Source organism: Scomber scombrus, chromosome 5, assembly GCF_963691925.1.
Source record: "Scomber scombrus chromosome 5, fScoSco1.1, whole genome shotgun sequence".
Classification (NCBI taxonomy): domain Eukaryota; kingdom Metazoa; phylum Chordata; class Actinopteri; order Scombriformes; family Scombridae; genus Scomber; species Scomber scombrus.
In genome coordinates this window covers 4852554-4878842 of record NC_084974.1, presented here as the reverse complement: position 1 = coordinate 4878842, position 26289 = coordinate 4852554, and the positions used below count along the sequence as shown (strand labels likewise).

General features: G+C 40.4%; 4 protein-coding genes across 6 annotated transcripts; 1 reads left to right on the top strand and 3 right to left on the bottom strand.

Annotated features, from left to right (window-relative positions):
- Positions 1-1296: 1296 nt before the first annotated feature.
- On the bottom strand, positions 1297-5952 carry dhrs13b.2 (dehydrogenase/reductase (SDR family) member 13b.2). Its single transcript, XM_062418969.1, has 8 exons — positions 5842-5952; positions 5477-5653; positions 5126-5401; positions 4601-4930; positions 3347-3694; positions 3149-3241; positions 2951-2970; positions 1297-2828 (listed from the first exon to the last, which is right to left on the bottom strand). The coding sequence occupies exons 1-8, from the start codon at positions 5885-5887 to the stop codon at positions 2814-2816; spliced, it is 1305 nt and encodes a 434-aa protein (XP_062274953.1). The 5' UTR covers positions 5888-5952; the 3' UTR covers positions 1297-2813.
- A 393-nt stretch (positions 5953-6345) lies between these two features.
- On the bottom strand, positions 6346-13855 carry LOC133980295 (tapasin-related protein-like). 3 transcript variants are annotated; one of them, XM_062418973.1, is made up of 8 exons: positions 13755-13855; positions 12507-12683; positions 12150-12425; positions 9916-10245; positions 9148-9483; positions 7938-8027; positions 7706-7722; positions 6346-7582 (listed from the first exon to the last, which is right to left on the bottom strand). In XM_062418973.1, exons 1-8 carry the CDS (start codon positions 13798-13800, stop codon positions 7568-7570), a joined length of 1287 nt encoding a protein of 428 aa, XP_062274957.1. In that variant the 5' UTR covers positions 13801-13855; the 3' UTR covers positions 6346-7567. The 3 variants fall into 3 exon arrangements, with proteins under 3 accessions (XP_062274957.1, XP_062274956.1, XP_062274954.1); XM_062418972.1 differs by having other exon boundaries at positions 7706-7718; XM_062418970.1 differs by lacking the exons at positions 6346-7582; positions 7706-7722; positions 7938-8027 and having other exon boundaries at positions 8708-9483.
- Positions 13856-14020: 165 nt separating this feature from the next.
- gemin4 (gem (nuclear organelle) associated protein 4) lies at positions 14021-22175 on the top strand. The gene is made up of 6 exons (XM_062419633.1): positions 14021-14228; positions 15285-17297; positions 18478-18637; positions 18743-19013; positions 20904-21608; positions 21767-22175. Exons 1-6 carry the CDS (start codon positions 14207-14209, stop codon positions 21986-21988), a joined length of 3393 nt encoding a protein of 1130 aa, XP_062275617.1. The 5' UTR covers positions 14021-14206; the 3' UTR covers positions 21989-22175.
- A 208-nt stretch (positions 22176-22383) lies between these two features.
- On the bottom strand, positions 22384-26221 carry LOC133980826 (TLC domain-containing protein 3A-like). The gene is made up of 5 exons (XM_062419634.1): positions 25933-26221; positions 25142-25225; positions 24780-24999; positions 24564-24659; positions 22384-23162 (listed from the first exon to the last, which is right to left on the bottom strand). Exons 1-5 carry the CDS (start codon positions 26052-26054, stop codon positions 22866-22868), a joined length of 819 nt encoding a protein of 272 aa, XP_062275618.1. The 5' UTR covers positions 26055-26221; the 3' UTR covers positions 22384-22865.
- Positions 26222-26289: the final 68 nt, after the last annotated feature.

The following is a 26289-nucleotide window of genomic DNA, read 5'->3' as shown; positions in this document are numbered from 1 at the left end:
TTGCATAGTAGTTATTTCAGAAATGAGGTGTCACATTTCAACAAACTGTATGGCATTGATTTTTAGATTATTTAGAACTTTTTTGTCCCCTACTGTGCATGTTGCATCATATGTCATCTGATCAGTTTTAGGGGATCTTTTTTGCAAAAAAGATTGCTTTACAATAAAAGAAAACAGGAGTAGCATTTTTATTTGGATTAAGGGTCTACAGTTTGCCACAATTTTGCTAGTTATTGGTTGTATATGATCATATGTCTATGTTGTGTTAAGCGCTTGTTGCGCTGCCCCCAACTCGCCAAAAAATATCAAGTAATGCAGGTTTATGTCAACAATGATTTCCAAAAACAAGTTAAATGAACCACTAAGAGACACATTTCTCGTTTTATAAAACTGTCTTTGTAATCTGAGAGAGGTCAGAACAGCTTTGCAAAGTTGGGGCCAATTTATGGACCAGAAGATTACAAGATTTCCTGCAGTGAAAAATCACTTCCAAAATTTTGATCATCCTCTATGAAAATACAGAGAAAATAAAAGCAGTCATCTTTGGAGCAGACAGTATTATGGGATAGAGATTATGAGAAATGTGGTTTAGAGGCTCTAGCACAAATAATACCACTGATGTGAGGTCCAAGAGTTCAACTGTCTCTCACCACTAATTTTTATTTTTTGATGAATATAGCAAGTTTCAGAAAATGCTACTTTATCTTGAAATGATGGTGTGTGCATGAATGCTGCAGCTACTGACTCTAGCTGTTTGTGTGCCATTGGGTAGTCCACACTGGATTTTTTTCTTATGTATTTCTGTCAAGAACATCAAATGTCAAGTCTGTTGTTTTAACAAATTTCCCTTTGTCATGAAGACAGGTACAATGCTGGTCTGTTTGTTTGTCTTGCTCTGAAGTGTTGTGATCAAACCTGGGCCACACACACTCTCTCTCACCCCTTAGGGCACAGAGCACTGGCAGCACACACAAACACACATCTGGTATCAGTCTAAGTAAAGCTCTGTTTATCCCCGTAAATGGACTCCTACCTGACTGACCGGTTTGGCTGTCCTCTCTATGGACTCCATCTTTTCTCTTCGTCAGTCTGCTTCAAAGCTGACGGCTGACATATACGAGCAGTGTTTGAGTGTGTTTTACAAGGATGTTTTTGTGCGTGTTTGAAATGAGAGGGTCAGATAAAAAGAGAAAACCACCGAGAGAAAGTAATGTAATAGGAAAGAAGATTTCTAGGGGTTGACTCTGAGTTTTACTAGAGGCTTTTATTTTACTTGTTGAGTGTGGGTATTAAACATAAAGCAACATAAAGAGCAAGTGAAAAACATTCAGTCTGATGGATTAAGAGGACACATTCCTTTCTACAAGAACACTTTTAATTTCACTCACATGGAACCAAAGATTAAGACAAAAAACAATTAATGTAGTACCTTATCCAATCAGTGTTTAAATGATTACAACATGTGACATTTGTTCTTATTCAGTCTTCATTTAAAGGTATCATTACATTCATTGGTGGTTGTATGACATTAAGACTCAAACTTAACATTATCCAACAATGGCGTGCAGCTGGTCGAGCGGTTAAGAGCACATGCCACATACGCAGCGGACCCCGATTCGAATCCAGGCCAGAGGACCTTTGCTGATGTCACACACCCCCCTCTCTCGTGTGATTTCCTGTCTCTCTACTGCTAATAAATGTGTCTATGCCAGAGAAAATCTTTTTAAAAAACCCAAAAAAAACATTGACCAACAATCTATTAGCTGGTTTTGTGACATGTTAACTCACTGCAGCTATATTTCATTGCCTTGTGACTAATTATTGCATTATCAGCAATTGGAAAGCAACTGTTTCAGCAACAGCCAGTGAGACTGGTGTTTAGTGATGAATTGTTACAGGCCTTTAAACAGCAGATATTTTGACTTGTTACAATAAAATAGATTCAACAGTCTACGGCCATGCCAGCAGCTATGAGACTTGACCCAAACGTTCACAACTGCATGCTGACAATGATAATGCTACGAAAAACTTCAGGGGATTACCAAAGCCAGCATGAATCTCTGGGGACCATGAAAGTCCCCAAAAATTTCAAAACAATCCATAAAATAGCTGTTGAGACATGTGACAATATTTCGCTAGCATGGCTATAAGACAGAGGGGTTACTAATAATATTAATGGTGCCACTGTTTTTTGTTCAAGTCTTCCAGTTATAGTGTGACAGTGAGGCAGCGTTCACAATAGGACTATGTCCCTGAAACTGAAGCAAGAAAATGTAATTCAGCCATCAGTCATGCTTATATCTATCCCTAAGCATAGGGCTGGGCAATATATCAATATAAAGTCGACACTGTGATATGAGACTAGATATATCATGTTCGATATTGGATTTTGTAATATCATATGGCATACGTGTTGTCTTGATGATGCAGTCTGAACTTACCAGACTGCTGTAGCTGTTCTACTATTTGCATTTACCCCACTTAGTCATTATATCCACATTACTGATGTTTATTTATCAAAAATCTCATTGTGTAAATATTTTGTGAAAGCACCAATTTTCATTCCTACAATATTGAGCATTCCCTACTGTAACTCTGACAAATCTGTGTCCTTCATCAGTAGTTTTTAGCATCAGCAAAATCAAAGCAAAACATAAAAAACATATTTAGTTTCACAGAAACCCAAAGTCACCTTTTCAAACAAACAGAAATCAAACATCTGAGACAATTTAAAATAAAAATGAACAAGGGAGGAGGAAGGGAGTGAGGAGTCTGCCTTCACGGGTGTTTCTGAAGTTCTGCTCAGTTCGTCCTTAGTATGGTTTTTTCTGCTCAGGACAGATACACATATATACACAGAGATTAAAATGTGGTTTCCATTGCTGGTCATGGTTAAATCAAAACTGTTGAAATTAAAATGAACAACAGTCATGTTTTCATATCATCTTACCTGCACTGATCGATTTCTTACTGTGGAGGGGAAAAAATCATAATTAGTCTCTCCTCATATGTCAAAGTGATACAAACACAGTGGTTCTCAAATTTTCATGTGACTGACACACAAACACATTTGAACATATTTGCACCCATATAGGGCGATTGTATGTTGGTGATATCAACCTGTTTTTATGAGGGTTTCCACACTCACCTGAGTTCAAGTTGGGCAGCATTACTACAAGAATGACCAGCAGTAGGACAATGATGAGGCCAACAGAGAGGTAAAAAAACCAGCTGGTTGGTTCTGTGTCGATTAAACAGAAAACAGACAAGAGGTGTCAGATATGTTCCTCTGCTGCCACTGTGTGGTAGCTCAGAGAACTGCAGTGACATGGTACTCTCCTCTCACCTTCAACATTCAGTATGAAACTCTTTTTGATGGGCACTCGCAGGGATTTATGAGAGACGCTGCATGTAAACTGCCTGCCCGAGATCCCGAGTGAAGCCTCAAGGTAAAAGAAAGCCGAAAGCGAGTAGGTCTTGTCTGAGTTGTGTTTGTGGCTGGACAGCAGGACATTCTGCAGTACCTTGGGGAGAGGAGAACCAACTCTCTGACCTGACACTGTTGGGTCCTGTTGATACCACACTATTTCCACATCCAGAGGGTAGTAGCTCTCTGCCTCACACGTCACCTTCTGCTCCTCACCCTCCTGCAGCGAGAGAATAGGTGCGACGTTGAGGGAGACACGAGGAGGCTCTGAGGAAAGGAGGAGGAGAAAATAAAATTCATTTTCAGTGAGGGGTTTCTTTCTGCAGGTGCCATTAGCCAGTACTGTGTGCAACATTCATTATTTTTCCAGGAGAGAGTTACTTCTCAGACTTCAAACAACTAACTGATGCTTCTCTGTTTTTCAATTAATCAAAAGAATATTTAGTCAATGATAATGAATATATGGATAACTGCTGACCTATATATTAATCAATAGGATAAAAGAGGTCTGTCTTAGCTGGAGTAATTCAGCATTTTGTGAAACACACTTATTTGGTGAGAGTTAAACAATAAGACTGATATCACTCTCAATGTCTGTAAGTTAAATATGAAGCTAGAGCCAGTAGACAGCTAGCCTAACATGGCTCTGCCCAAAGTAAAAAAACAAAACAAACAACCCCAAACAGGTACTTCTAAAACTCACTAATTATCATGGTATAACTTGTTCTTTTAATCTCAACATAAAAACTAAATGTTAAGAAGACAAGTTGTGGTTTTATGGGGGACTCTCTATGTGCTTTATGCTAAGATAAACTTATCATCTCCTGACTCAAGCTTATTTTTTACGGTACAGACATGAGTGGCATCAGTCTTCCCCAATCTAAGCAAGAAAGCTAAAATGCTTATTTCCCAAAACTTCAAATCAATCTTTTAAAATATGACAATATAATTAACTGTGAAACTCTGAGAGTTCCAAAATTAGTCCATTATTATTTTATTGATTCACGTCAAGTAGTCATTCCTCAATCTATTGCTGACACAAAAGCTATTCTTAACAAACAGCAGTTTGACAAAGCAAACTCCATCTGCTGATGAAGACCATTAGATGTAATTTAAAACTCCAAAAAAAGCTTGTAAGTGGACATCTGTATCATGTATTCAACTCTCTCTCACCTTCGATGTGCAGACTTATATCCAGACTGGCAAACAGTGGCAACACTGACACCGAACAAATGTATGTCCCTTCACTGCTCATCTTGGAGTATTGCAGTGTATAAGAAGCGTCCCCGTCTGCCAGACTCCTCAGTCCAACTCCAGTCCCCTTGGTCTGCCCTGAACGGCTGGCATGGCTGAAGAGTCGAGTCCTCTCTCCTCGATTTTGCCAGTGCCACTCCACAGTGACATTTGGTCCCTTGTGGTCGATAGCAAACTGGCAGTGGAACTTTTGTTGGGACCCCAGTTTTGCTTTCACTGATGGAGTTTGTGTTTTCATGCCCATGGTAACTACAAAAGCAAAAAAGAAAAGAAAAAAGACAGAGGCACACAGAGATACATTTGAGTTTTTAGACATAAACACACATTTTGAAGATTACTCCAGGTTTCACTCGACTATCAACTAAAAACTAACTTATTTATCCAAACATTATCATATTGGCTGTAAGTAAAGTCGAAAATATTGGCACCATTTGTAACTATTACCTGTTGTAATGAGTATCTCTGTGTCACTGATGGAAGACCAGCTGCGGTAGTCCTGCTGGCCAGAGGGTGGTTGTGCAGATGGGTGTCTGAGGAAGCTGGTGACTATGAATAGGCCCTCGGTGTGTTTCAGGGTGCAAGTGAACCAGCGGTTGTACTCCTCAGTCCCTTTTGCAGGCCAGCGGACATGGATGCCTGCTGTGCTGTACCTACGTATCTCACACTCCAGCTGGTCTGCTTCCACACCCTCCACATAACGCCGCATGTCCAACTTAGATCCTACAACACAATACAATGAAATAGAATACAACAGAAAAGAAAAGTTCTCAGTGTGTTACAGGTTACAGGCCTTACCGGTGACAAGGAAGGTGATGGCATCTGGATTAACAGGAGTGTCTCCTTTTTGACCAAACTGCAGCATGGCGTCTCTGTGGAGCCACTGAGTCTCAGTGAGATTCTCAATATTCCTAAATACATGTTCATCAATGAACTGACAGGGCAGCCATGAGATCTTATGGACACTCTGCACGCCTGAGACACACAAACACACACAGAAACAGAAAGAGAGGGAGGGAGAGAGAGACTAAGACCGTATGTAGAATATTAGTTTCTTTCCTGTTGTAGTCTGGACATTATGGCTGTAAAAAAAACACTTTCCAACTCGAAATGTAAACTGCAAACCTTTTAAATCTGTAATATAGCTTTAGGCAAAGACTTACCTGCACAGAGACACGAGTAAATAAGTATCTTTAAGATTAAACCCATGATTGTTCGGTGGTTGTCTCTCCTTGTTGCACCACGGAGCTGATAGTTAGTAGGTTTCACTTTCACTTTGAAAGAAACAAAACTTTGAGCGCATGACGTGTGACGTTTAAAAATAAAAACGAAAGAATAAAAGACAAAATCTTTCAAAAGAATATTTGAAAAAAGCTCAAATAAACACAAACACATCAAGCATATTTAATGTTTTAAACAATCACCTGTGTCTGTGTCCTACATTTTTTGCCGGGTTGGTAATTTGATTGGATGTTGAGGATTCGTCTACAGTATTTTGTAGATAAAGCCAGCAAGGTAAAGATACTGATATATTTTGCTAAATTAATTTCGATGTGAGCATTATTTATCAGGCGGTTTCGTTTTTACACCGACACACGTACAGTACTCTGTCCTCTAGAGGCGCTGTGGGGATATGTGAACCAGAGCTGAGCAGCGAGTCTTTTTTTCCTCTTTTATTTCAGTCTCCATGAACATATCAGTGCAATAGGAATACAGAGTTTTAAAAAAGTAAAATACAAAAATGGAGAAAATAAATACAATAAAAATAAACAAAAGTAATTGGTTCATGACAATGATTTAGATGTAGGGCTGATGCAGACAAAAATCATATATCACACAAGGTTGATTTTTGGTTATACAAATTTGAAAAACTAAAATAATTAGGGAGAAAAGGCAGATAAACTTTGCAGTGTCTTTTTGTGAAGTTTCAATTCCTTCATTAAAACATAAATAAACACTTGCTCTCTGAAAATATGCATTTATGTACATAATGTTTGGCAAATAATATCAACAATTAAACATTTAGTTATGTCTGTGGATCCCTGAAAATTACAGCACATTATGAATAAAAAATATTATTATTATAACGTTTAGCCATAATAAATCCAGCAAGATCTTACCAAATTAATATGGTGTTATATAAAATCCAAAATAAATGTGTTAGTGTTTCTGACTGAGCTTTACAATATGAACAATTTACACCAATATCAGGTTTAAACTCAATGCTTAACGAGGTAGCATTTGTGAATAATCTTATATATGACTGCTCTAATGTGGTTGTATGGTAATTCTAATACACAGGTAGATTCAGTAAAGAAACATCTTGTTGAAAACATTCCCTATAAAAGGCATCAGTGGGGTTTAAGGATGAGATTTGATTGGGACAAGTTTTATCTTTAAATTACATTAGAGATCCAATTCAAATTGCTTGTTTAAAAGATATAAATTCTTTAAAGGTAAACTTTGAAATACACTATTCATGACTTAGAATGTGAACTGTAGTCATTAAGCAACTGATCAACCAATGCTGTTTTGGTCAAACCAACTTTTTAAGAAAAAAAGGTTTTGGTGGCAATGTTGAGGAGGAAAATGGCTGTTTGTTTTTTTTAGAGCAATTGACTGATTAGACAACTGTAGGAAGATTAAATCCGGAAGGAAGCAGTAATCCAATATCAAGAATGCCAAGAACCGTAAAACCTCAAAGAAGGAGGTTGAAGGATTTCAAAGATTAAGTATATTGCACTAAGTGCTGATAATGAAAAATCCCAAAAAAACAAAACCAAAAACCCAACAAGATAAAAAACAAACATCTGGGACATTCTGAAAGCACAAGTGGACAATCTGCCTTTACTGGTCTTCAAGATGTTCTGGTCATTCCATCAGGGCTGCTCAGTATACTTTTTTCTGCTCAGGACAAGCACACATATGCAGACACATACACAGACATTAAAATGTTTCCATTGATGGTGATGGTTAAATCAAAACTTAAGATTTAAAGGAACACGTTAGGTTTTCATAACATCTTACCTGCGCCTGATATCTTCCTGTGGAGGAAATAAATGATAATTAGTCTCTCTTGCATCAATGCTTCATATGTCAAATGAAACAAACACAGTGGTTCTCATATGTTTTCATGTAACTAGCACACAGATACATTTGATCATATTTGGGCCCATATAGGATGATTATTTGCTGGTGATTTAGCATTGACCTGTATAATTTCCTATCAAGCTTTTTGTACGAGGTTCTCCACACTCACCCAAGCTCCAGTAGACCAGCTTCATACCAAGGTAGAGCAACAGTAAGACCACCATGATGAAAACGACGTAAAACCGCCAATTGATGGGTTCTGGGACAATAAAACAGACAACAGAAAAACATGAGGTTTCTAGTCTCGCGTTACCAGACAATCAGAGATGTCTGCCCACCGAAGTCTGGGGATTTCTACATGCATAGTAGTTTCTTGAACAGCAGTAAGAACAACCACTACCAAACCTACATCCTGTGCATTTTGTCGAGGACTCACCTTACCAGAAATGATGCTCTTCCTCCATTCACCTTCATAGTGAACTGTAGGTCACTATAGCAAGCTGTTTTAACATTTAATAGCTAGACTTGGTACCAATAAAACAGATAACAGAAAGACATGAGGTGTCTAGTCTCTTGATACCAGAGATGTCTGCCCACCAAAGTCTTGGGAGTTGCTTGAACAGCAGGATGAACAACCGCTAGCAAATCTATGCTCCTTACATTTTCTCAGGGCCCCCCCCATTCACCCCCATAGTAACATGTCACTATGGCAAGCTGTTTTAACATTTAATTGCTAGACTGGATACCTATTGCAGTTATCTGTAATACAATTCAAACAAAAAATGATGTCACTTTTGCCATTTATGTGTATTGGGCTTTCAATACCCACAACTGCATTTTTTGATATCTGCAATAAATTTCTTACTAGGAAAAAAATCTCATTTAAGATATATACAAGCCAATTTCTACTAGTGTCAATTTAAATTTCCTATATGAAAATAGAACCACTTCCCAAAGAAAAAACATTCAACATATCATAAATCATTTTGTATATCCCAAAATATTGTGGCTAGAACCTTTTTTTAATGGGATATGTAAAACTGCATTTTTACCAGAAAAAATACAAATGTGGATATCTGTATAAATATTGTAGATATCCATGATTGTAGTTCTTCCTATCCAGCATGCAGTGGGTGATGTACTGCAAATTGGTCAGTGATTGGTTTTGGCCTCGGGGCCACCCTAAAGCCTTTGGAATGGTTCTGCAATGCAAGTTTGTTTTTACGCTCTACTTGTTTCAACTCATTTTAACAACGAAATGTGGAGACTTTCCCAGTCTCTGTAAGTGATACCTTTATAGGTTGACCTGAGTCTATGAGGTATCAGATATGTTCTGTGGTAGCTCAGGGAACTGCAGTGATATGGTACCCTCCTCTCACCTTTAACATGCAGAGTGAAACTCTTTCTGATGGGCTCGTTCAGGGACTCATGAGAGACACTGCATGTAAACAGCCTGCCCGAAACCCCGACTAAAGCCTCTAAGTAGAAGTAAGCTGAGCTCGAGAAGGTCTTGTCCGGGTTGCTTTTGTGGCTGGACAGTTCCTGCAGCACCTTAGCAGGAGGAGGTCTCTGGCCTGACACTGCCGGGTCATGCTGGTACCAAGTTATCTCGACATCCAGAGGGTAAAACCTCTCTGCCGCACAAACCACCTTCTTCACTGAGCCCTCCTGCAGTGACAGAGTAGGTCCGATGTTGAGGGAGACCTGGGGATGCTCTGAGAAGTGAGGAGAGGGGAGAGAAGGGGATAACTTAGCAATTAAAACTGATGGTAGTTCAGTTACTTTTCAAACAACAATGCTACATATCTGCTGGTTCCAGCTTATCAATCGCTCCTTCCCCGTTTTATACTAATGTAAACAAATATTTTTGATCTTGACCCAAATGACCAAAACAAGCAAACTACATTTGGCTCTGGGAAATTATATAATGTTTCAATATTTATGATATAACTGATAAATCATTAATATGTGACTATGTGAGAGATTTAGCGATAATTAAAATAGCTGCAGTGCTTTAGTTGCAGCCTTGCAGTATATATTAATATGTCTGGGCTTAGAAGGAGTAAAGGTTGAAGTTGTCTTCCTGATTGAACTATGGCGTAGCTGCTAGATATTTGATACTAGTATCAGCTTTTACTCTTTCCCACCTTTGACATACAGCTTTATATCCAGACTGGCGGACAGCGGCATCACTGACACTGAACAAACATACGTCCCTTCACTGCCCATCTCAGAGGAGAGGAGTGTATAAGAAGCGTCCCCTTCAATGAGGCTTGTCAGCCTAACTCCAGTCCCCTGGCTCTGCCCTGAGCGGCTGTTGTGCTTGAAGAGTTGGGTTCTTGTTCCATGATGTTGCCAGTGCCACTCCACGGTGACGTTTGGTGCTTTGTGATCAAGGAAAAACTGGCAGTGCAGTTTTGTCTGGGACCTCAGTTCTACTTTCACTGATGGAGATTGAGTTATCATGACCATGGTAACTATAAAAAGACAGATATAAGACAGAGGCACACATAGATACAGCTTAGTTTTTAGACATGAACACAGCCTATGATTGAGATATTGAACTAATCTTTAACTATGTTCCATATCTCTAACAACTCAATAAGTACTGCAAACATGTACAGGCCAGAATACTGATAGCACATCTCTTTTTATTAATTTGTATAACCGTCTTTCAAATCTCTCTCAGTCCAATTATAATTGGAGGTAACACGAATAGAATCATGAGCTATGGACAGGTCCATATGCACACAAAATTGCCATTAAACAGCATAGTTCATGTGTGATTTTGGCCTTTGTTATTTTTGACAACTTAGGCCACTGACAGCCAGAGAATACACATTATTCTCCTTAGTTCACTGCACAACCTCTAGCAGCAAAATGTTATCTGACAAATTACTCAATAACATCAATATTTCACACATCCACATCTGTCCTATAACTGTCAGTTATCTACCACAATATCTAAAAACAGCTGTACACATTAAGTGGGGCCCTAGTTATGCTAGGGGACTTCAACACTTTACATGGGTGAAGAGAGAAGCACAGCTGATCACCATCTGGTGGCAAATTTGATCAGGTAGCAGGAGAGTCTGTGGGGCAAACTGGTAAACCCAAGATGTAGTCGGGGTGAAGTGGAAAAGTCTGGCAGAGGCTGCAGAGGAATGTCTCATGTATCCTGGGGGACACTGGGGACATTGGCCATGTTCAGGACCTCAATTGTGGAGTCAGCTGCTCTGAGTTGTGGCCAGAAGGTCACCGGTGCCAGTCATGGTGACGACCTGAGAACTTGCTGGTGGCAGTTGTCAAGTTGAAAATGGAAGAACTTAAGCTTGGTAGGCCAAGGGGTATCCTGAAGAAGCAGACAGATACCAGTACCCTGGTCTTTGCTTCAATGGTTGCTGTGGAAAAAACCTGGGTGGAAGAGGATTTCAGGGAGGCTATGGAGTGGGACTTTCGGTTTGTCAGACGACTCAGGTAGGGGAAGCAGTGCTTAGCGCAGGCTGTTTTCAGCAGGGCAGGAGAACTGCTGAGTTAGACCGTGAACATTGTCTGATGGTGGAAGGAACACTTTGAGAAAATCCTAAACCCAATTTACATGCCCTCTGTGGAGGAGGCAAAGATGGACAACTCAAGGGAAGCCTTACCAATATCTCTCTCAGAGGTCGCTGAGGTAGTCAAGAGGGACATGGTCTGTGGCCTGGCATATAGGGGTGGTAAATCAAATTTTTCAAAAGGGGGACCAGTGGGCGCAGGGACTTGCCTGTTGGGACTAAATGATGAGTGACCTGCTGAGGGTGTGTTTCAATCATGGGGGATTACCCTGCTCAGTCTTCCAGGGAAAGCTTATGCCAGGGTGCTAGAAAGGAGGTCTGATAGTCAAACCTCAGATTCAGAAAATGCAATCTGGATTCTGTCCTGGTCCAAGGCTTACAAGGGAACCTCATGGGAAGTGCTGCAGGAGTATAAGACTTGGCCAGGCCATTGTGACAAACATCAATCCATAAATAACAGCAGTGAGAGCTGTGTCAGGGAAGTGGCAGAAAATGGATGGATGGACATACACACACAACTTAGTCTTACAAGCGCTGTGACATACACATCTATACCACCACATGCATACACAATCTGACCTACAGCCTCCCTCTCCCTTATCTGCTTGTGAGCACTGTGTGTTGTCTTGGTGTCATGTAAACTGTTTTCTGCCTTGATTTCTGCTGTTCATTCTTCCATTGTTTGTCAACTATAGCTTACTGTATAACTTTGTCAAATTGAGTTATGCCGCCCTGCAGTAATAAAAAAGTTTAAACTGTGTCATAAACTATGTTACAACTAACTATTATAGTACGTCAAAAATATTGGTACCAGTTGTAACTATTACCTGTTGTGATGAGCATCTCTGTGTTGCTGATAGGAGACCAGCTGTGGTAGTCCGGCCGTCCAGAGGGCGGTTGGTCAGATGGGTGTCTGAGGAAGCTGGTGACAGTGAACAGGCCCTTGATGTGTTTGAGGGTGCAGGTGAACCAGCGGTTGTACTCCTTTGTCCCCTTTACAGGCCAGCGGACATGGATGCCTGCTGTGCTGTACCTACGTATCTCACACTTCAGCTGGTCTGCTTCCACACCCTCCAGATACCGCCGCATTTCCAACTTAGATCCTACAACACAATAAAATTAAATAGAATACAATAGAATATAAAAGTTATCTGTGTGATGTGCCTATAGACTACAGGCCTTACCAATGACCAGGAACGTGATGGCATTTGGATTAATAGGAGTATCTTCTTTTTGGCCAAACTGCAGCTTAGCTTCTCTGTGGCGCAGCTCGGTCACAGTGTGACCCTCACTATTCACAGACACATGTTCGTCTATGAACTGACAGCGCAGCCATGAGATCTGATGGACACACTGCATACCTGACACACACACACACACACACACACACACACACACACACACACACACACACACACACACACACACACACACACACACACACACACACACACACACACACAGAGAGAGAGAGAGAGAGAGAGAGTGAGAGAGGTGGGGGGGAGACAGAGAGAGAGTGAGAGAATAAATCAGTACAGATAGATAGACACTGTGAATGAGTCAAATATTTTTTGTGTGTGCAGTATGTGTCACTGGAGATGGCATATTGAAAATTGTGTATGCATTTGATGAATTGTGTGTCATTTAGGTTCCACTTCCTGTACCCCATAGACAATAAGCTACATTTACCAGAGGGATACGTCACATGGATATATATTTTTATGAATATTGGTAATTGCATGTAGGATATAACTATCACTTCTTGTGTCCACTATTTGGTGCTCAAAAATAAACTAAATGTAGATGTTGCTGCATATCAAATGTACACCTCACAACTTAAAATGTTATGAAAATCAAAGGAAGTTTGTGACAAAGTTTCCCTGTTGCCACTAAGTGGCGCTGTGACTGTGACTCTATACAGATATCTTAAGGCTCTTATCAAGCAGATCAAATTGAGCAATGTGCAATCAAGTCAAACCCGTTTCATGTTTCATGGCAAATAATCTATAAAAGTATGTTTATTATAGTTTCCTTGTTTCATGGCAAAACATACAGTTGTCTACCTCACCATGGCAACATTGCTCAACAAATGTAAAAAGCTTCAAAATTTAACGTCGTTAAAATGTTAAGAAATTCCTTAAGTGAGCTGTAGTTAACCTCCCGCTGCTCGTGATTATTGCAGATGACGTCTTTTCTCCTCACTTACATACTGGTCAACATAAAAGGTCTCTAACGTTGCATTTGCAGCGTGTATCAGCAAATCATCACTCGTTCCCAGTCAGTCAGGAAGTATAATATACAACAGCAGGCTATAGTGAATACTTAGAATAGTAAAGTTTCCTGTTGTAGGATATTATGGCTGGAAAACATCAACTCGAAACATAAACTGCAAACCTTCTCAGTCTGTAATAAAACGTCAAATAATGACTTACCTGCATATAGATACAAGTAAATAAGTATCCTTAAAATTAAACCCATGATTGTTCAGTGGTAGAAATCCGACAGAGTTGACAGGTGTAGGTTTCACTTTTACTTTAGCGGAAAAGAACATTAATTGCTTGAGTACAGTAGTATTATACAGTGTCCTGATGGGGGCGCTGTGAGGAAATGTGGACACTTGAGAGCAGTGGGTCTCTCTCATCTGTCGTCTCTCTGCTGCGGAAGCGCTCTGTACGAAATGTTGACATGCTGCTGAGAAGTTGTGTGAAGCTCCTCAGGTAGACTGATTTTCCAGCTGTATAGGCTTCATTTATGTGTTGTGAAGCGCTGTTGGTACAGTGGACTATTTGGACTCTTCTGACTGATACTCTGTATTGCAGCTCATGAATGGGAATTAAAAACTTGACTAAAATTAGCAAAAGCTTACATTTAGCTCCCGGCAGCTATGACACTGATGATGAATAAAGGTGAGTTTGTTCACTTTTTTGTATAATATACCTTTAAACACGTCTGCGGTAGAGTATCATTTCTTTTCGAGGTGTTATGTTACCATGTTTATCGGTAATGTTGCTTTTTTTGCGAATATGTTGCATAATAGCAGTCATACGGATATCAGCAAAGTCTGTCAAATGTCAGATAATAGAGAAATATCCGTCTTGTTTTCAGAGTTCAAACCCATAAAGATATGCATTTAGTTTATAGTGATATATAGCAAGAAAAAGACCAGCAAAGTCATTAATTTTGATGAAGATTCTTAAAATGTGTTCAGACGTATTCTTCCACTACATCTTATTGGTAAGCAAAACAACAATAAGCCAGTTTTTTTTTTATAAATAAGGTTTGACACGAGGTATAACTTTTTATATAACTACCTGCACTAGATTACTAATAAATAGAGCCGACCGATATTGACCTAAATATATTGGTATCAGTGTTTATGCCGTCCGATATGTGCCGATATTCTTTAAAGATATATAGGCCACATTTTATGTATATAAACTAATTTTTCCTAATTTAAGTTTAATATATACATATTAAATTATCAATGAAGTTCACTGTTTCATTGCATTGATGTCATTTTATAAAATTATAAAAGTTTAGTCTTAAAGTGTAAAATTCCTCCATAACATTTTATTGTTGTTTGGTAACCACAGCTGAAAAACAATGTGTGTTCACATATTCTGTAAGATTACCAGCCAATATATCAGCATTGGAATTTTTTCTCCTCCCTCATATCGCTATCGGCATAGGCCCAAAAAACTCAGTATCGTTGGGCCCTAGTTAACACCCCTGTCATTTCATCTATGTACCTCTAAAATTGGCCTGTTTCAAAGAAGACATTATGACTTATCACAGTAGGAAAAAGACAGGTGTGAATAATAAAATGAGTGATGGCTGAATTCATTTAGCTGCATCAGTTTCAGGGTCCTGGTATCTAGATAGCTGACAGTGCACTCCCACTCTGATTGAATTAAATATTGTTCCTTGCCATTTCTTTGATGCCTGTTCTCTTTTGATTTCAGATTCGGCTGTTCTTCAGGGAGCTTTCCTCCTGGCTGACAAGCTGTGTCACCCATCTTCTCTGTCCTCCCTTCAAAAAGCAGACTGGAGCAGGGTAGAGCATCCAATCCTAGCTGCAGTCAGAGAAATCTGCGGGCAGGAGGAAGTCAGTGGTCCTCCTAACAGCAAGGCTGCTTGCTGGAGAAAGAAATTAATTTGTGTTGTGTGGTTGAAGCTGCTGTGCAGGGAGGCCGAAGAGGATGTCGAGACAGCGTGGAGGGAGAACCCTTTCTTCCCTCTCCAGAACGCCCTCCCTGAGGTCAACCATGTGGTCCTGCTGGAACTGATAAAGTCCATGTCAGCTTCAAAGATCTTTGCACATCTACTCCTGTGTCTCCCTCAGTCTCAAATCTGCTGCGAGCTGGAAAGGCTGACGCAGCATGTGAAGAGCAACCCTACGAGCGAGGATGATGTCCGACTCTTTCTGGAGCTGTGGTGGGAACTGTGGAAAGGCAGGGATGAGCGGACGGCAGTGGGGGAGGAGAGCATAGAGACGATGTTCGCTAACCAGTTCACTCGTCTCACCACCAAGCCTGCCAGCATGTCCCATCAGGCCGCCAAGAGGTTTAAACTGGATACATCAGCATCATTGCCAAACACTGACATCCTGTACATTCTCCTTCATGCACTGAAAGACATGAGAGATCACATATCTACGACAGACCTCTGCCTCCAAGCCCTCGCCATCTCTCTTGATGCTCTTTACACATCATTCCTGACAGAACGAGCAGTTGCGCTTCCAACCGAAGAAAATATGCACATCCTGTCAAAAGCTGTCATCATTAGAGAAAAGAACAACGAGAAACTCAGTCCTGAACTCATTCATGAAGTTCAGAGAGACCTCAGTACCTCTAACAGTCCATCTCGATTTCAGCCTAGTCAGATGAAACTAACTGAAGCCTTTAAGATTGTGACAGAACTCGCACAATTTTGGCAAAAAAGTGGGTTTTTAGAAGTGTGTGATGGCTCTAATCCCAGTTACTCTGCATTCAAACTGCAGCAAAGTGTCCAAAGAGTCCTGACCGCTCTAGAAGAAGCTGATTTGCCTGAAAATGTGACCGAAATGAGTGTTCAAAAGGCTGAGAAGAACATCCTGAGAGTTCTGCTGGAGTCTCTGACCTTCCCTGCCATAGAGAGCAACCCTGAGGTCAATATTAGGGTCACCACGACCATCATCAGTCACCGTCTTGATGACTATCACAACTTTGCGGTGTTGTTTGCCAGTGAGAGGAGCTGGGCGGACTTTGACGAGCAGTGGATGGACTGCCTGGAAAAGAACAAAGCGGCCTTCCAGCAGCTCGACACACTGATCAAACTCTCCTCAACCCTAACCAGTAAACTCCACAGCGAGGGCTCCAGTGTGAGCCAGTGCAGAAGGCTGATGAAGGTCGTAGCAGACATTTTCTCTTCGCTCTCCTTAGAAGACAAGAATAAAGCGTTGGGCACCATGCTCAAACTGTCCAGCAGGGGGTTCTTCGGACGCTCCATCCCCTCCGTAGTGACCAAGGGGTTTGAGCAGGAGCTCAACATGGCCTTCAACTGCATCATCCAAGGAGGGGCCGGAGCAGCAAAGCAGGGCAACTTGAGCACAGCTGTCTCTTTAATAGCCAGAGTGGCCTTTCAGAACCCAGAGGCCACTTTGAGGTCTTGCTGCCATTCAGCAATTTTCAACAAAGGAGCTTTTGCTCTCATGGCGAAGATCCTGCAGCAGCTGCCCGGACTCCGAGGACAGAGGGTAAGAAGAGGGCCAAATGAGGATATAGACAGAAGGGCTCCTGCGAGTGGTAGAGGACTACTCTGCTGGTGTCTAAAGGAAGTGGTCAAGACCAGGTCGTTGTCGGGCAATGAAAAGGAGCAGTTCCTCAAGTTTCTGGGTCTGCTGATGATGCCAGTCATGACAGTGGAGGGAGAAGAAAAACGGTTTCTTTTGCCTCAGGAGGTTGTGAACACCTTCGTCCTGCCTAACCTCTCTATGGGTGAGTGTGGGAATAGGAATCTTCTCTGTTTAAAAAGAGCACTCATGCAACTAGAAATGGGATCTTACACACAGTTAAACCAATATGATGCTGATATTAAGTATCAGCATTGGTTTGTCAAAATAATCAAAACTCAAGCTTCACTAACTGGTTTATTCTAAAGCTTTTGACCACATCTCACAGCCTTTATCAGCAAATGACATTTGTTCAGATGTCACTGGTTTAAATCAATGAAGATGGTTGCAGTCAGTTTGCTTATTCTGAAACAGTCATCATCTTAAAGTGGTTTAAACCAGCACCATGACTGATGAAGGCTGTGAGATGGGGTTTGAAGAGCCTGAAAAAAAGAAAGATATGGTCAAATTTCTAGTCCTAAGTTAAAGAAGGAACCATAATGTACAGTTAGCCCAATAAACTGGTCAGGATGATACCAGCTCATCACAGATACTGTATATGTGTACCATTGTTTCTGAACATTGTTAAACGATTAGCAAAAAGAATACCAATATATATACTGAGGACCTTCAGAAGGTGTTTCCTCTTACACAGTTTGTCTTCCAGAGAGCACTGACCAACTTTTTATAGGTTTTTCACTGAAAATAGCTGCCTGCTGCAAAGTGAAGCAAAACATTAAAGTTACAGGTTGTAAAAACAAAACGACCAGCTGAAAGACGCTAACACTACAAGCATCATTGTGATTTGAGCCATTGTTAATACAAACTTATTGATTAGTGCACTTTTAAGGGATCTTTTATTAAGTAAAAATATATGGCCAATAGGGAAAGCAAATGTATTTGTATAGCACAGTTCAACAACAAGGTAATTCAAAATGCTTGACATAAAACATAAAATGCCTCAGGACAGGATGTAAAAGCAACACATTGCAAAATAAAAAGATATTTAAATAATATTTAATGTGTTAAATCGGAAATAAAATTAAGCTAAAATAGAACAAGACATATAAAACAGGAGAATAAAAAGTTACAGTGCAGTGTGAGATATTAACCCCTAACATTTAGATATAATACGAAGCAGTCGAAATGCATTGTTGTTGTTTTTGTCAATCAAATATCAATAATGGTTTTGGTCCAGTATCAATACTGTACTTGAATATTCATCAGTGTAGGAATTGGCCTTCATTACTGATGCTGGCTAACAAACGTCTCCATACTCCCTTCAGGTCACAGCTCAGTGGATGTAGAGCTGAGTCTGCAACTTATCCACACTGCCTTGTCTGTGGACGTCCATGAAGGGGACTCTTCTTCTCCACACTGGGTGCTGGACTGCTCTCCATTTCCTCTGCTCTTCGTCCTCTCCCAGCTGCTCAACCAGACTCTCAGGTGGACCAAACATCCCCCCCCTTCTTTTTGTTCTTGTGGTCTTTAATCCACATCCAGATGCTCATCATTACTCTACTGTTTTCTTTCTTTCTCTACTTCTGCCAGGTGTTGGGAGCAGACACCAGAGGGCGCTGTCCACCACTGGTCCATGGACACCAAGGAGCTGCTGGTGTCCCTGCTGACCTCACTGGGGCAGGTGGTGGGCGCAGAGGTGGCGGCTGCTCTGAGCAGCTGGTCCAGAGCTCTGTTCTGGCTCTACAACAAGATGGAGGAGCTGGACTGGACGGTCCGCTTCCACCTGAAGCCTGTGTGGGGGGAACACTTCAAAAACGAAGTGCCCTCCTCTCTGCTGGCAGTGTGCAATCTACCTGAGCAGGTAGGAACTCCTGGAAATGTCTTTCAGGGATGATTTAGTGATGTCAGAGTTTAAAAGTCATCTTCCACTCTTACACTGACAACAGTTCAAATCCAGGATCCAGTCTGAACCCTTTCCAATCCCTTATCACATTTTGTTCAATATCATGATGATAGACAATACCATATCTAATCTTTTAAGTAACTGCAGCTCAAATCACCTTATTATCCAAGAAGACAGAAACACAGTCGATACAGCTTTTGGTGTCTGCCTTAGACCTGTCACAATAATTACAAGCGGTGCAGCTTATATGGAATTAAAGGTAAATAACTATCCTGGCCAATAATGGCAGTCTGTGTTTTTACAGAAGCATAGCACCCACTCTCCAATCCCAGTACATTATTATGCTATTATATTATCATTATATCAGTAATATAATTTATCGCGATTATTTCTGAAACAATATATATCGTCCAACAAAATGAGTTATTGTGACAGGCCTAAGTTTTTAATGTTGACAAATCTGTATCTGTATCTGCAAATGGAATGAAATGAAATAGAGCTGAAACAATTGGTTGATAAATGGTTTGTGGCATTTTGAAGCAAAAATCCTATAAATTAATTGGTTCAATTTTTCAAATTGAATGACTGCATGTTTTTTGTTTGTTTTATGTGATAACAAACAAAATATCTTACGTTTTTAGACTGTTAAGACAAAAGCAGCAATTTGGGGGAAATTTCGACAGTCATTTAACTATTTTACAACGTATATATAATAATCTGCAAATGTATTCATTAGTCACAGCTCTAATATGAAATGTTAATATATGTATGTGATGCATTTAATTAACAGCTGCAGACGTCACCAGCTACTTAATCCTATTACTGAAGGTCCTGATTCAGATCTGTGAAGCTGATCAGATTCAAACTGAACTATAAGATTCTTAAATTGACATGACAAGATGACAGCTGATCATTTCTCTACAGAGTGTCGTCACCGGCTGGAGATATTTCATAATTTTAATGTATGTTACAACCAGCTGTGCTAGTTCACAAGTTTAAATTATTAGTTAAATTCAAAGGTTTGTGGTCACTGACTTAATGTTCATGTTCAGTGTTCATAAATTCAGTGATGACAACTTGATTCTCTTCAAGCAGAGCAGTTTACTACAGCAGCCCTGACATTTAGTGTTTGTTGAAAGTATTTATAACATCTGTTATCATGTTATACTGACAAGAGTTTCTCATATAAAGTTGAATCATCTCTCTGAAACAACAACAAAACTAGAACTGGGCATTATAACCTTCATGAAGCCTTGTTATTATACACTGTATTTGTTTAAGTCTAAACCAATCATAGAGCTGCTGTATTAACTTAATGATACATTGTTAATTTCAGCAACACAAATTTAGGAGAATGGTTTAAAATGTTTGTGAAAAAGTAACTATATATATATATATATACTACATTTTTATGAAGGAAAGATAAAAAATGTACCCCAAAAAAAGTGCCATAAAAATATTTAGGATTATTTATTTATTATTAATATTACAGGTTCTCAAAGTGTTTGATTTAGTTTGTCCACTAGTGGCTCTAATTCTGCTGATGTGTGTAGTTTCAGGGTCCAACCAGGTTGTTTATGAAACAATTTGATGACTAAGGTCTTTGGCTTGCGCAGTTCTCACCTTGTTTACTCATGTACATACAGCACGACCTGGTGATTCATAGATGTTTATTTCAGACCTGCGATAAAAACATCTTTAACTAGTTCATGATGAGCTGTGATGAACTTTGTGCTCTGAGAATCACACACTCTGTTAGTCATTGCTGAGGTCATAGTTTGTTTTTCTTTTTCTTTCAGTTTGTGCCATATTATTCCTGTTTATGCATCTAGTTTCCATCCTCTGCAGGAGTGGTCAGGTCTGGATCTGCCCCAGTATGGTCAGGGCACAGGTCTTCTGGCCTGGATGGAGTGCTGCTCTTTATCAGACTCCCTCCAGTCCACCATGCTGTCTCGTCTCTCTCTGGACCAGCGCCGGCCCGACCACGTCGGCATGTTCAGCAAAGGCCTGCTGGTGGCGCTGACCCAGGCGCTGCCCTGGTGCTCCGTCTCCCAGTGGAGCCGGCTGCTGGTAGCCCTGAGGGAGCTGATCTCCTCGGGTCGGCTCCACGTCCCCTTCTCGCTGGAGTACGTGGACTTCCTGCCCCTCCTGGATCTGAGGAAGTTTTCATGTGAGCTCCGCCTGTCTGTGCTTCTGCTGCGGGTCCTGCAGCTGCTCTGCGGCTCCAGCTGCTCTCACTGGCTGTCAGCGGACGGCTGGGCCCACATTGGCAGGTTATACGCCCACGCTGTGAGGGACATGATCAACACACTGAGAGCCAAGCTGCCTCTGCCTTCATCTGGTACTGGTGCTGTCTCTTCTTCAACGCCAGCGTCCACAGACCCTGCAGCCAAAACATCTGAAGTGTCCAAAGACTCTTTAAAAGATGACAGACAGGTTGAAGAAGGTACACCCATAAAATTAGAACAAATGGAGGAAGAAGCAGAGACATTTCCCAGCCAGGAAGTCCTTTTTGTTCTCAGCCAGCTCTTTTGTCATGTTCAGCACATCCAGGTATGAATTATTAACTTATAATCAGTTGAAAACCAAAACTCTTGTATTTCAGCTTCAAGATGAAGCTTTAGACTATAATTTGATGGCCAAAAGTTAAGTTTTGGAAATGTCTACCTTCCTCTTCTCATCATCAAACTGGATTTCAATCTCTTCCTCAGGTGATGATGCCGTTAGGTCAGTGCGAGCCTCTGTTCCTGTGCAGTCTGGAGATCCTCAGTCACTACGAAGCCATCATGGGTGCCTTCCCAGACAGCAGCAGCCCGCTGGAGAGCGACAACACCAGGCACTTCTTGACCACCATCACAGACAACCTGGAGAACCAGGAGATGAAGGCTGTGCTGCAGCAGAAGATCGCTCAGCTCGTGTCATCCGCCGCCTGAAAATGTGTGTTTTTGTGGTGGTGTTGACTGATGGAAGGCGTAGATTGTCTTAAATGTGTATGAAGCACTTATCTGCCACTGTAGAAACTGTAGATTTTGTTTGGTGGGAAACTAAATAATTTCAGTTGTCTGTCACACTGCACTGAGCTGCCTGAATCCAGACATGATGGGTTTGGAATATGGGTGAATAAAAAGCCATTATTTCACAGCAGATGTCTGTAATACTCATTTCTACTCTGAAATTGAACTGTTAGACTGAACTCTTCTTGAGATGTTCAGTAGCTGAGATAATGTAGTCCTCTAACCTTCATCATCAAATCAATCAGGAACACAGAATTACATGAAGAATTTTTATTAATTTAAGAGTTAATTTCTACAAAAATATTCTGCACAACAGTAAGGCTTCACCAGTGTGCACAAACTAACAAAACATTTAAGGCAGTACTGTATCATAGTAGCAGCTGATTAACACTTCCTGAGAGGAAACATGAACATTACACATCAGCAGTTCATTTCATAATTTACAGATCAAAGTAAATAATGACGTAGTGCACAACAAACCCTGAAATGCTAAGATGTACCGATACAAGGGAAATGTATGTAGAGAAAGTCGTAATAATTTAAGGAGAAAGATTTACTGGAACAAAAAGTCAAAAATGTACAAAAAAAGTTGTAATATTTCAAGCTAAATATTTCAGCTTTACTCTCATAATATACCACATTTGTTCAGGTTGGGCTTAAAGCTACTGACACATCTTTGAATGACTGAACAATCCAACAAATAACTAAACAAATAAATGTTGCACTGCCCTCCAGCCAATTATTGCAAGAGCAGTGGGCAATGAGCATCAGTGATCAGTGTTTTCAGTATTTGTTCTCAGTCTGTACATGGCTTGTCTTTGTGTCCACCTCCCCTCCCTCTCCTCTGTCTGAGGTAGAGTCTGTTCGCTTTCTTCAGCAGGAGGATAAACCAGTAGATCTGCGGAGCCAGGATCACCAGGTTACCCACGTTGCAATGCAGAGGCAGATGTAGGGCCACTCTGTGCAGGGGGATCCCAAACTGTCTGCCGTACGTCCAGTACATGAAGGGGAAGACCAGGATCCGACACGTGAAGAAGCTCAGGAGGACAACGATGCCGTTGATTCGGTGCAGCAGGGTGTCATCGAAGCCCAGCTGGGTATCAGAGAAGGGAGAGAAACAAGAGACAGAAAGAGTGTCAACAAGATGGTTGAAGAATGGGAATAATGCAAAGAAGTAAAGTAGTTTATAGAATACTTTGAAGTTGGCAGAAAATGTGTGTGAAAAAAGACCTTAAAGAGCTTTACACCCTAAAAAAAAATCGAAGTTACTTGGGGCTGTGCAACTGTCTTGTACACATGTATGAGCATAGAAGGTTCCTACTCTAAATAAAACCGACATGTTTTAATTCTCTTACCTCTTACACTGCCACAAGGCTAGCAAGGAACATGTCTCCTAATTTTTGTGGGTGATTTGGAGGTTGGAGCAGTCCTAACTGGGAGCTTATCTAACTGGAGTAACAAACACATTTATAAAAGATATAATTGGAAGCTTTTAGTACCATTTCACATTCTTACATTCTAACTAAATGGGACACTCATCCCCCTCTTATTTCTGTCCAGACTTATATATCTACCAGTGGATGCTTGTGTTGCTAACAATATAATTACAAATAGGCTAATTTTAGTTTGATATATTAAGGCTGACAGTCATTAAAGGGAGCGCCATAGGTACCTTTATTTTGAAAAAGTCCTTGTATGTTTTTTTCCTCTTTCTTTTATTTTATTTTATTTTAACCTTTTCTTTAAATACTTGCTGCTAATTGATGAAGGTAGAAACCTTAAAAAAGACCTATGGACCTGTGGCATACAGTACGCAGACTTTCAAATATGAAATAAAATCAATGTTGACATTTTTTTACTACGAATTTATATGACTATACACCAATCCAAGGACCCTTAAACTAATACAGATACCAATTGAGTACTTAATTCGATACCCATCATGTGAATAGAAGCAATGAATTGCATAAAATGCCACCACAGATGGGTTGTAGCTGCTGTGGCAGTGGGCTAATCACATTTTGCATTAAATCGAATGCTGACATTGATTGGCTATGAGCAAGTCCATTAAAAAAAAAAGCATCAGTTGCAGGTATTGTTTGACTGGAGACATTTCAGTACTACTTGGTATCTATTTATTTCAGTCGATACCTTAAAAGTTATGTTGACAAAAACAAAAGTTGTCATAACTAAGCTTATATTACATGTGCAAGATGCATAAAATGATATGTCAATAAATAAAGTATAAAAAAATATTGGTTTGATATATTTCTCATTTTAGTTTAGTTCGACGTAAAGATGTTGATATACTTTGGAGCTCACTTTGCCTCTGCATTATGAACTCAGCAACTGTTAGCTTTAACCAGCTGATGTCACATTTTTGTGTGAGCCACACATAAGACAATCCCTATCTCCACAGAGACCACATTATTACAGGCTGTCATCAAGCTCTGACAGTCTTTGTAGGGAAACTAAGACAAGACAACAACAGCACCTGGATGAGGATCTTTCCTATAGAGATGAACGGAGTGCTGAACTCTGCCATGAAAAGGCAACCGATGAAGAAATCACCCAGTCCTCTTCTGAAGAACTGAAAGTCAAAGACACGCTGTTCAGTCAGCAGCATTTATAGATTTGTATGTTCATATTAAACTCATCACAACATGTATCAACACACTATAACCAGATAGAGATCCTTCCCTTTTCTTACCAGAGTGATGGGCATGAAAATGAGAAGCAGCACTGCATGATGGAGCACCAACATCCATTCCTTAATGAGGAAAGCCTTCACTGTCTGCAGAGAGTGGCGGCCGTATGAACTGGCATGACCTTTGACCTTCTGTGTATGGTAGTGACTCAGATACATGGCGTAGAGGTCGTTGGCCATATAGGGAGCTCCAAATAGAACAAATCCATTCACCAGCCAGTGACTGTGTAGATGAGACAGCAAGCATTAAATTCACATCATTTACATACCAAGAAACATTCACGATATATTGATATAAAACATTAAAGGCATAATGTGTATGTATGTGTGTATCTACCATGTTTAACAGAGTAGGTGACACCTACCTGTCATACATGACGTCCCTGCATGATGTCACAACTATTACTCCAGCTGCAGTAGCAAAGGACGCATGGACGGCAGAAACCAGCCTGAAAAAAAACTGCACAAGTCAGCAAAAATACACCAATATGTCACACGTAAATAAACGATCACTCGAAACTCCATTTAAGTACACTGAATATGTATTTGTGGTGTACATCATACAACATTATTTAAGCACTTAATCCAGTGTTGTCATACTGGGGCCCAGGGACCCATAGGGGTCCTTATGGGGGTTCCAGGGTGTCCCCAGCGAAATAAACGTATTTTCAGTACAATTCCATCTATAAGTAACATAATCTATGACTATTCTGGTAATGGGTTTCATACACTTTCTAAAACATCTAAAAGTGAAAATCTGGGGGCCCATGGTCTAATTAGTGTCAGTTTAATGGCCTCTGATGTGAAAACGTTTGGGAACAACTGTGTTAATTCATTCATGATTCCAATTTGTTGTGTTCAACTTTACAATTACTCAAAGTGTGACTGAATTACTGACTGCTCACTGCTGCCCCCATTGTTTAGCTCAAAGAAGAACAGGCAAAAACTCTACAATAAACTGGAAAATTAACTAGTTAAAATAGTTCACTGGTTAATTAAATATGTGCCGAATTCACCTCTACATGACATTAACTATTGTACAGTAGTAAAGGAATCATCACAGCGTGTTTTCATTGATCCATAAGCAAGAAAACATTAAATTGCAGCATATGTGAATGAAGTTCGGGGGCGCGCGACAGGTGCGGGTACTGCTGACCTCTCACTGACAGAAACCACGTCTGCTTCAGTCCACTGTGTGAAAGCAGACCTGAGCAGCTTCCTGCAGCTGCAGAACAGTCCTGGAAACACCACAGCTCCATACACCAAGGCGGCCAACATCTTCTTCCTCCTCCTGCAGCCGCTGCACCGGCGATCAATTATCAATAAGAAACGCCCTCATTGAAAACAGACAACAGGACTAAAAGTAAACAAAGGTTAAAGTTCACAACAGCTGACAGTGAACGACATTATCTTTCCATGGAGCTATTAAAGGAGTTATCATTATACTTCCGTGCTGCTGCTTTACTTCCTTGTCATACAAGAGTTTATTTTTGAGGGCTGTGATTGGTTGAAA

What these genes read in the sequence shown, in the direction of transcription:
- dhrs13b.2 (XM_062418969.1), bottom strand. Translation starts at nt 5,887, where the DNA reads ATGGGTTTAATCTTAAAGATACTTATTTACTCGTGTCTCTGTGCAG. An exon ending in TTACTCGTGTCTCTGTGCAG is followed by an intron (nt 5,654 to 5,841) that starts GTAAGTCTTTGC and finishes TGTGTGTCTCAG; the next exon opens with GCGTGCAGAGTGTCCATAAG. An exon ending in CATCACCTTCCTTGTCACCG is followed by an intron (nt 5,402 to 5,476) that starts GTAAGGCCTGTA and finishes ATTGTGTTGTAG; the next exon opens with GATCTAAGTTGGACATGCGG.
- gemin4 (XM_062419633.1), top strand. Translation starts at nt 14,207, where the DNA reads ATGACACTGATGATGAATAAAG. An exon ending in GACACTGATGATGAATAAAG is followed by an intron (nt 14,229 to 15,284) that starts GTGAGTTTGTTC and finishes TTTTGATTTCAG; the next exon opens with ATTCGGCTGTTCTTCAGGGA. An exon ending in GTCATGTTCAGCACATCCAG is followed by an intron (nt 21,609 to 21,766) that starts GTATGAATTATT and finishes TCTCTTCCTCAG; the next exon opens with GTGATGATGCCGTTAGGTCA.
- LOC133980826 (XM_062419634.1), bottom strand. Translation starts at nt 26,054, where the DNA reads ATGTTGGCCGCCTTGGTGTATGGAGCTGTGGTGTTTCCAGGACTGTTC. An exon ending in GTGGTTTCTGTCAGTGAGAG is followed by an intron (nt 25,226 to 25,932) that starts GTCAGCAGTACC and finishes GTTTTTTTTCAG; the next exon opens with GCTGGTTTCTGCCGTCCATG. An exon ending in TAGGAAAGATCCTCATCCAG is followed by an intron (nt 23,163 to 24,563) that starts GTGCTGTTGTTG and finishes TCTGATACCCAG; the next exon opens with CTGGGCTTCGATGACACCCT.
- LOC133980295 (XM_062418970.1), bottom strand. Translation starts at nt 13,800, where the DNA reads ATGGGTTTAATTTTAAGGATACTTATTTACTTGTATCTATATGCAG. An exon ending in TTACTTGTATCTATATGCAG is followed by an intron (nt 12,684 to 13,754) that starts GTAAGTCATTAT and finishes TGTGTGTGTCAG; the next exon opens with GTATGCAGTGTGTCCATCAG. An exon ending in CATCACGTTCCTGGTCATTG is followed by an intron (nt 12,426 to 12,506) that starts GTAAGGCCTGTA and finishes ATTGTGTTGTAG; the next exon opens with GATCTAAGTTGGAAATGCGG.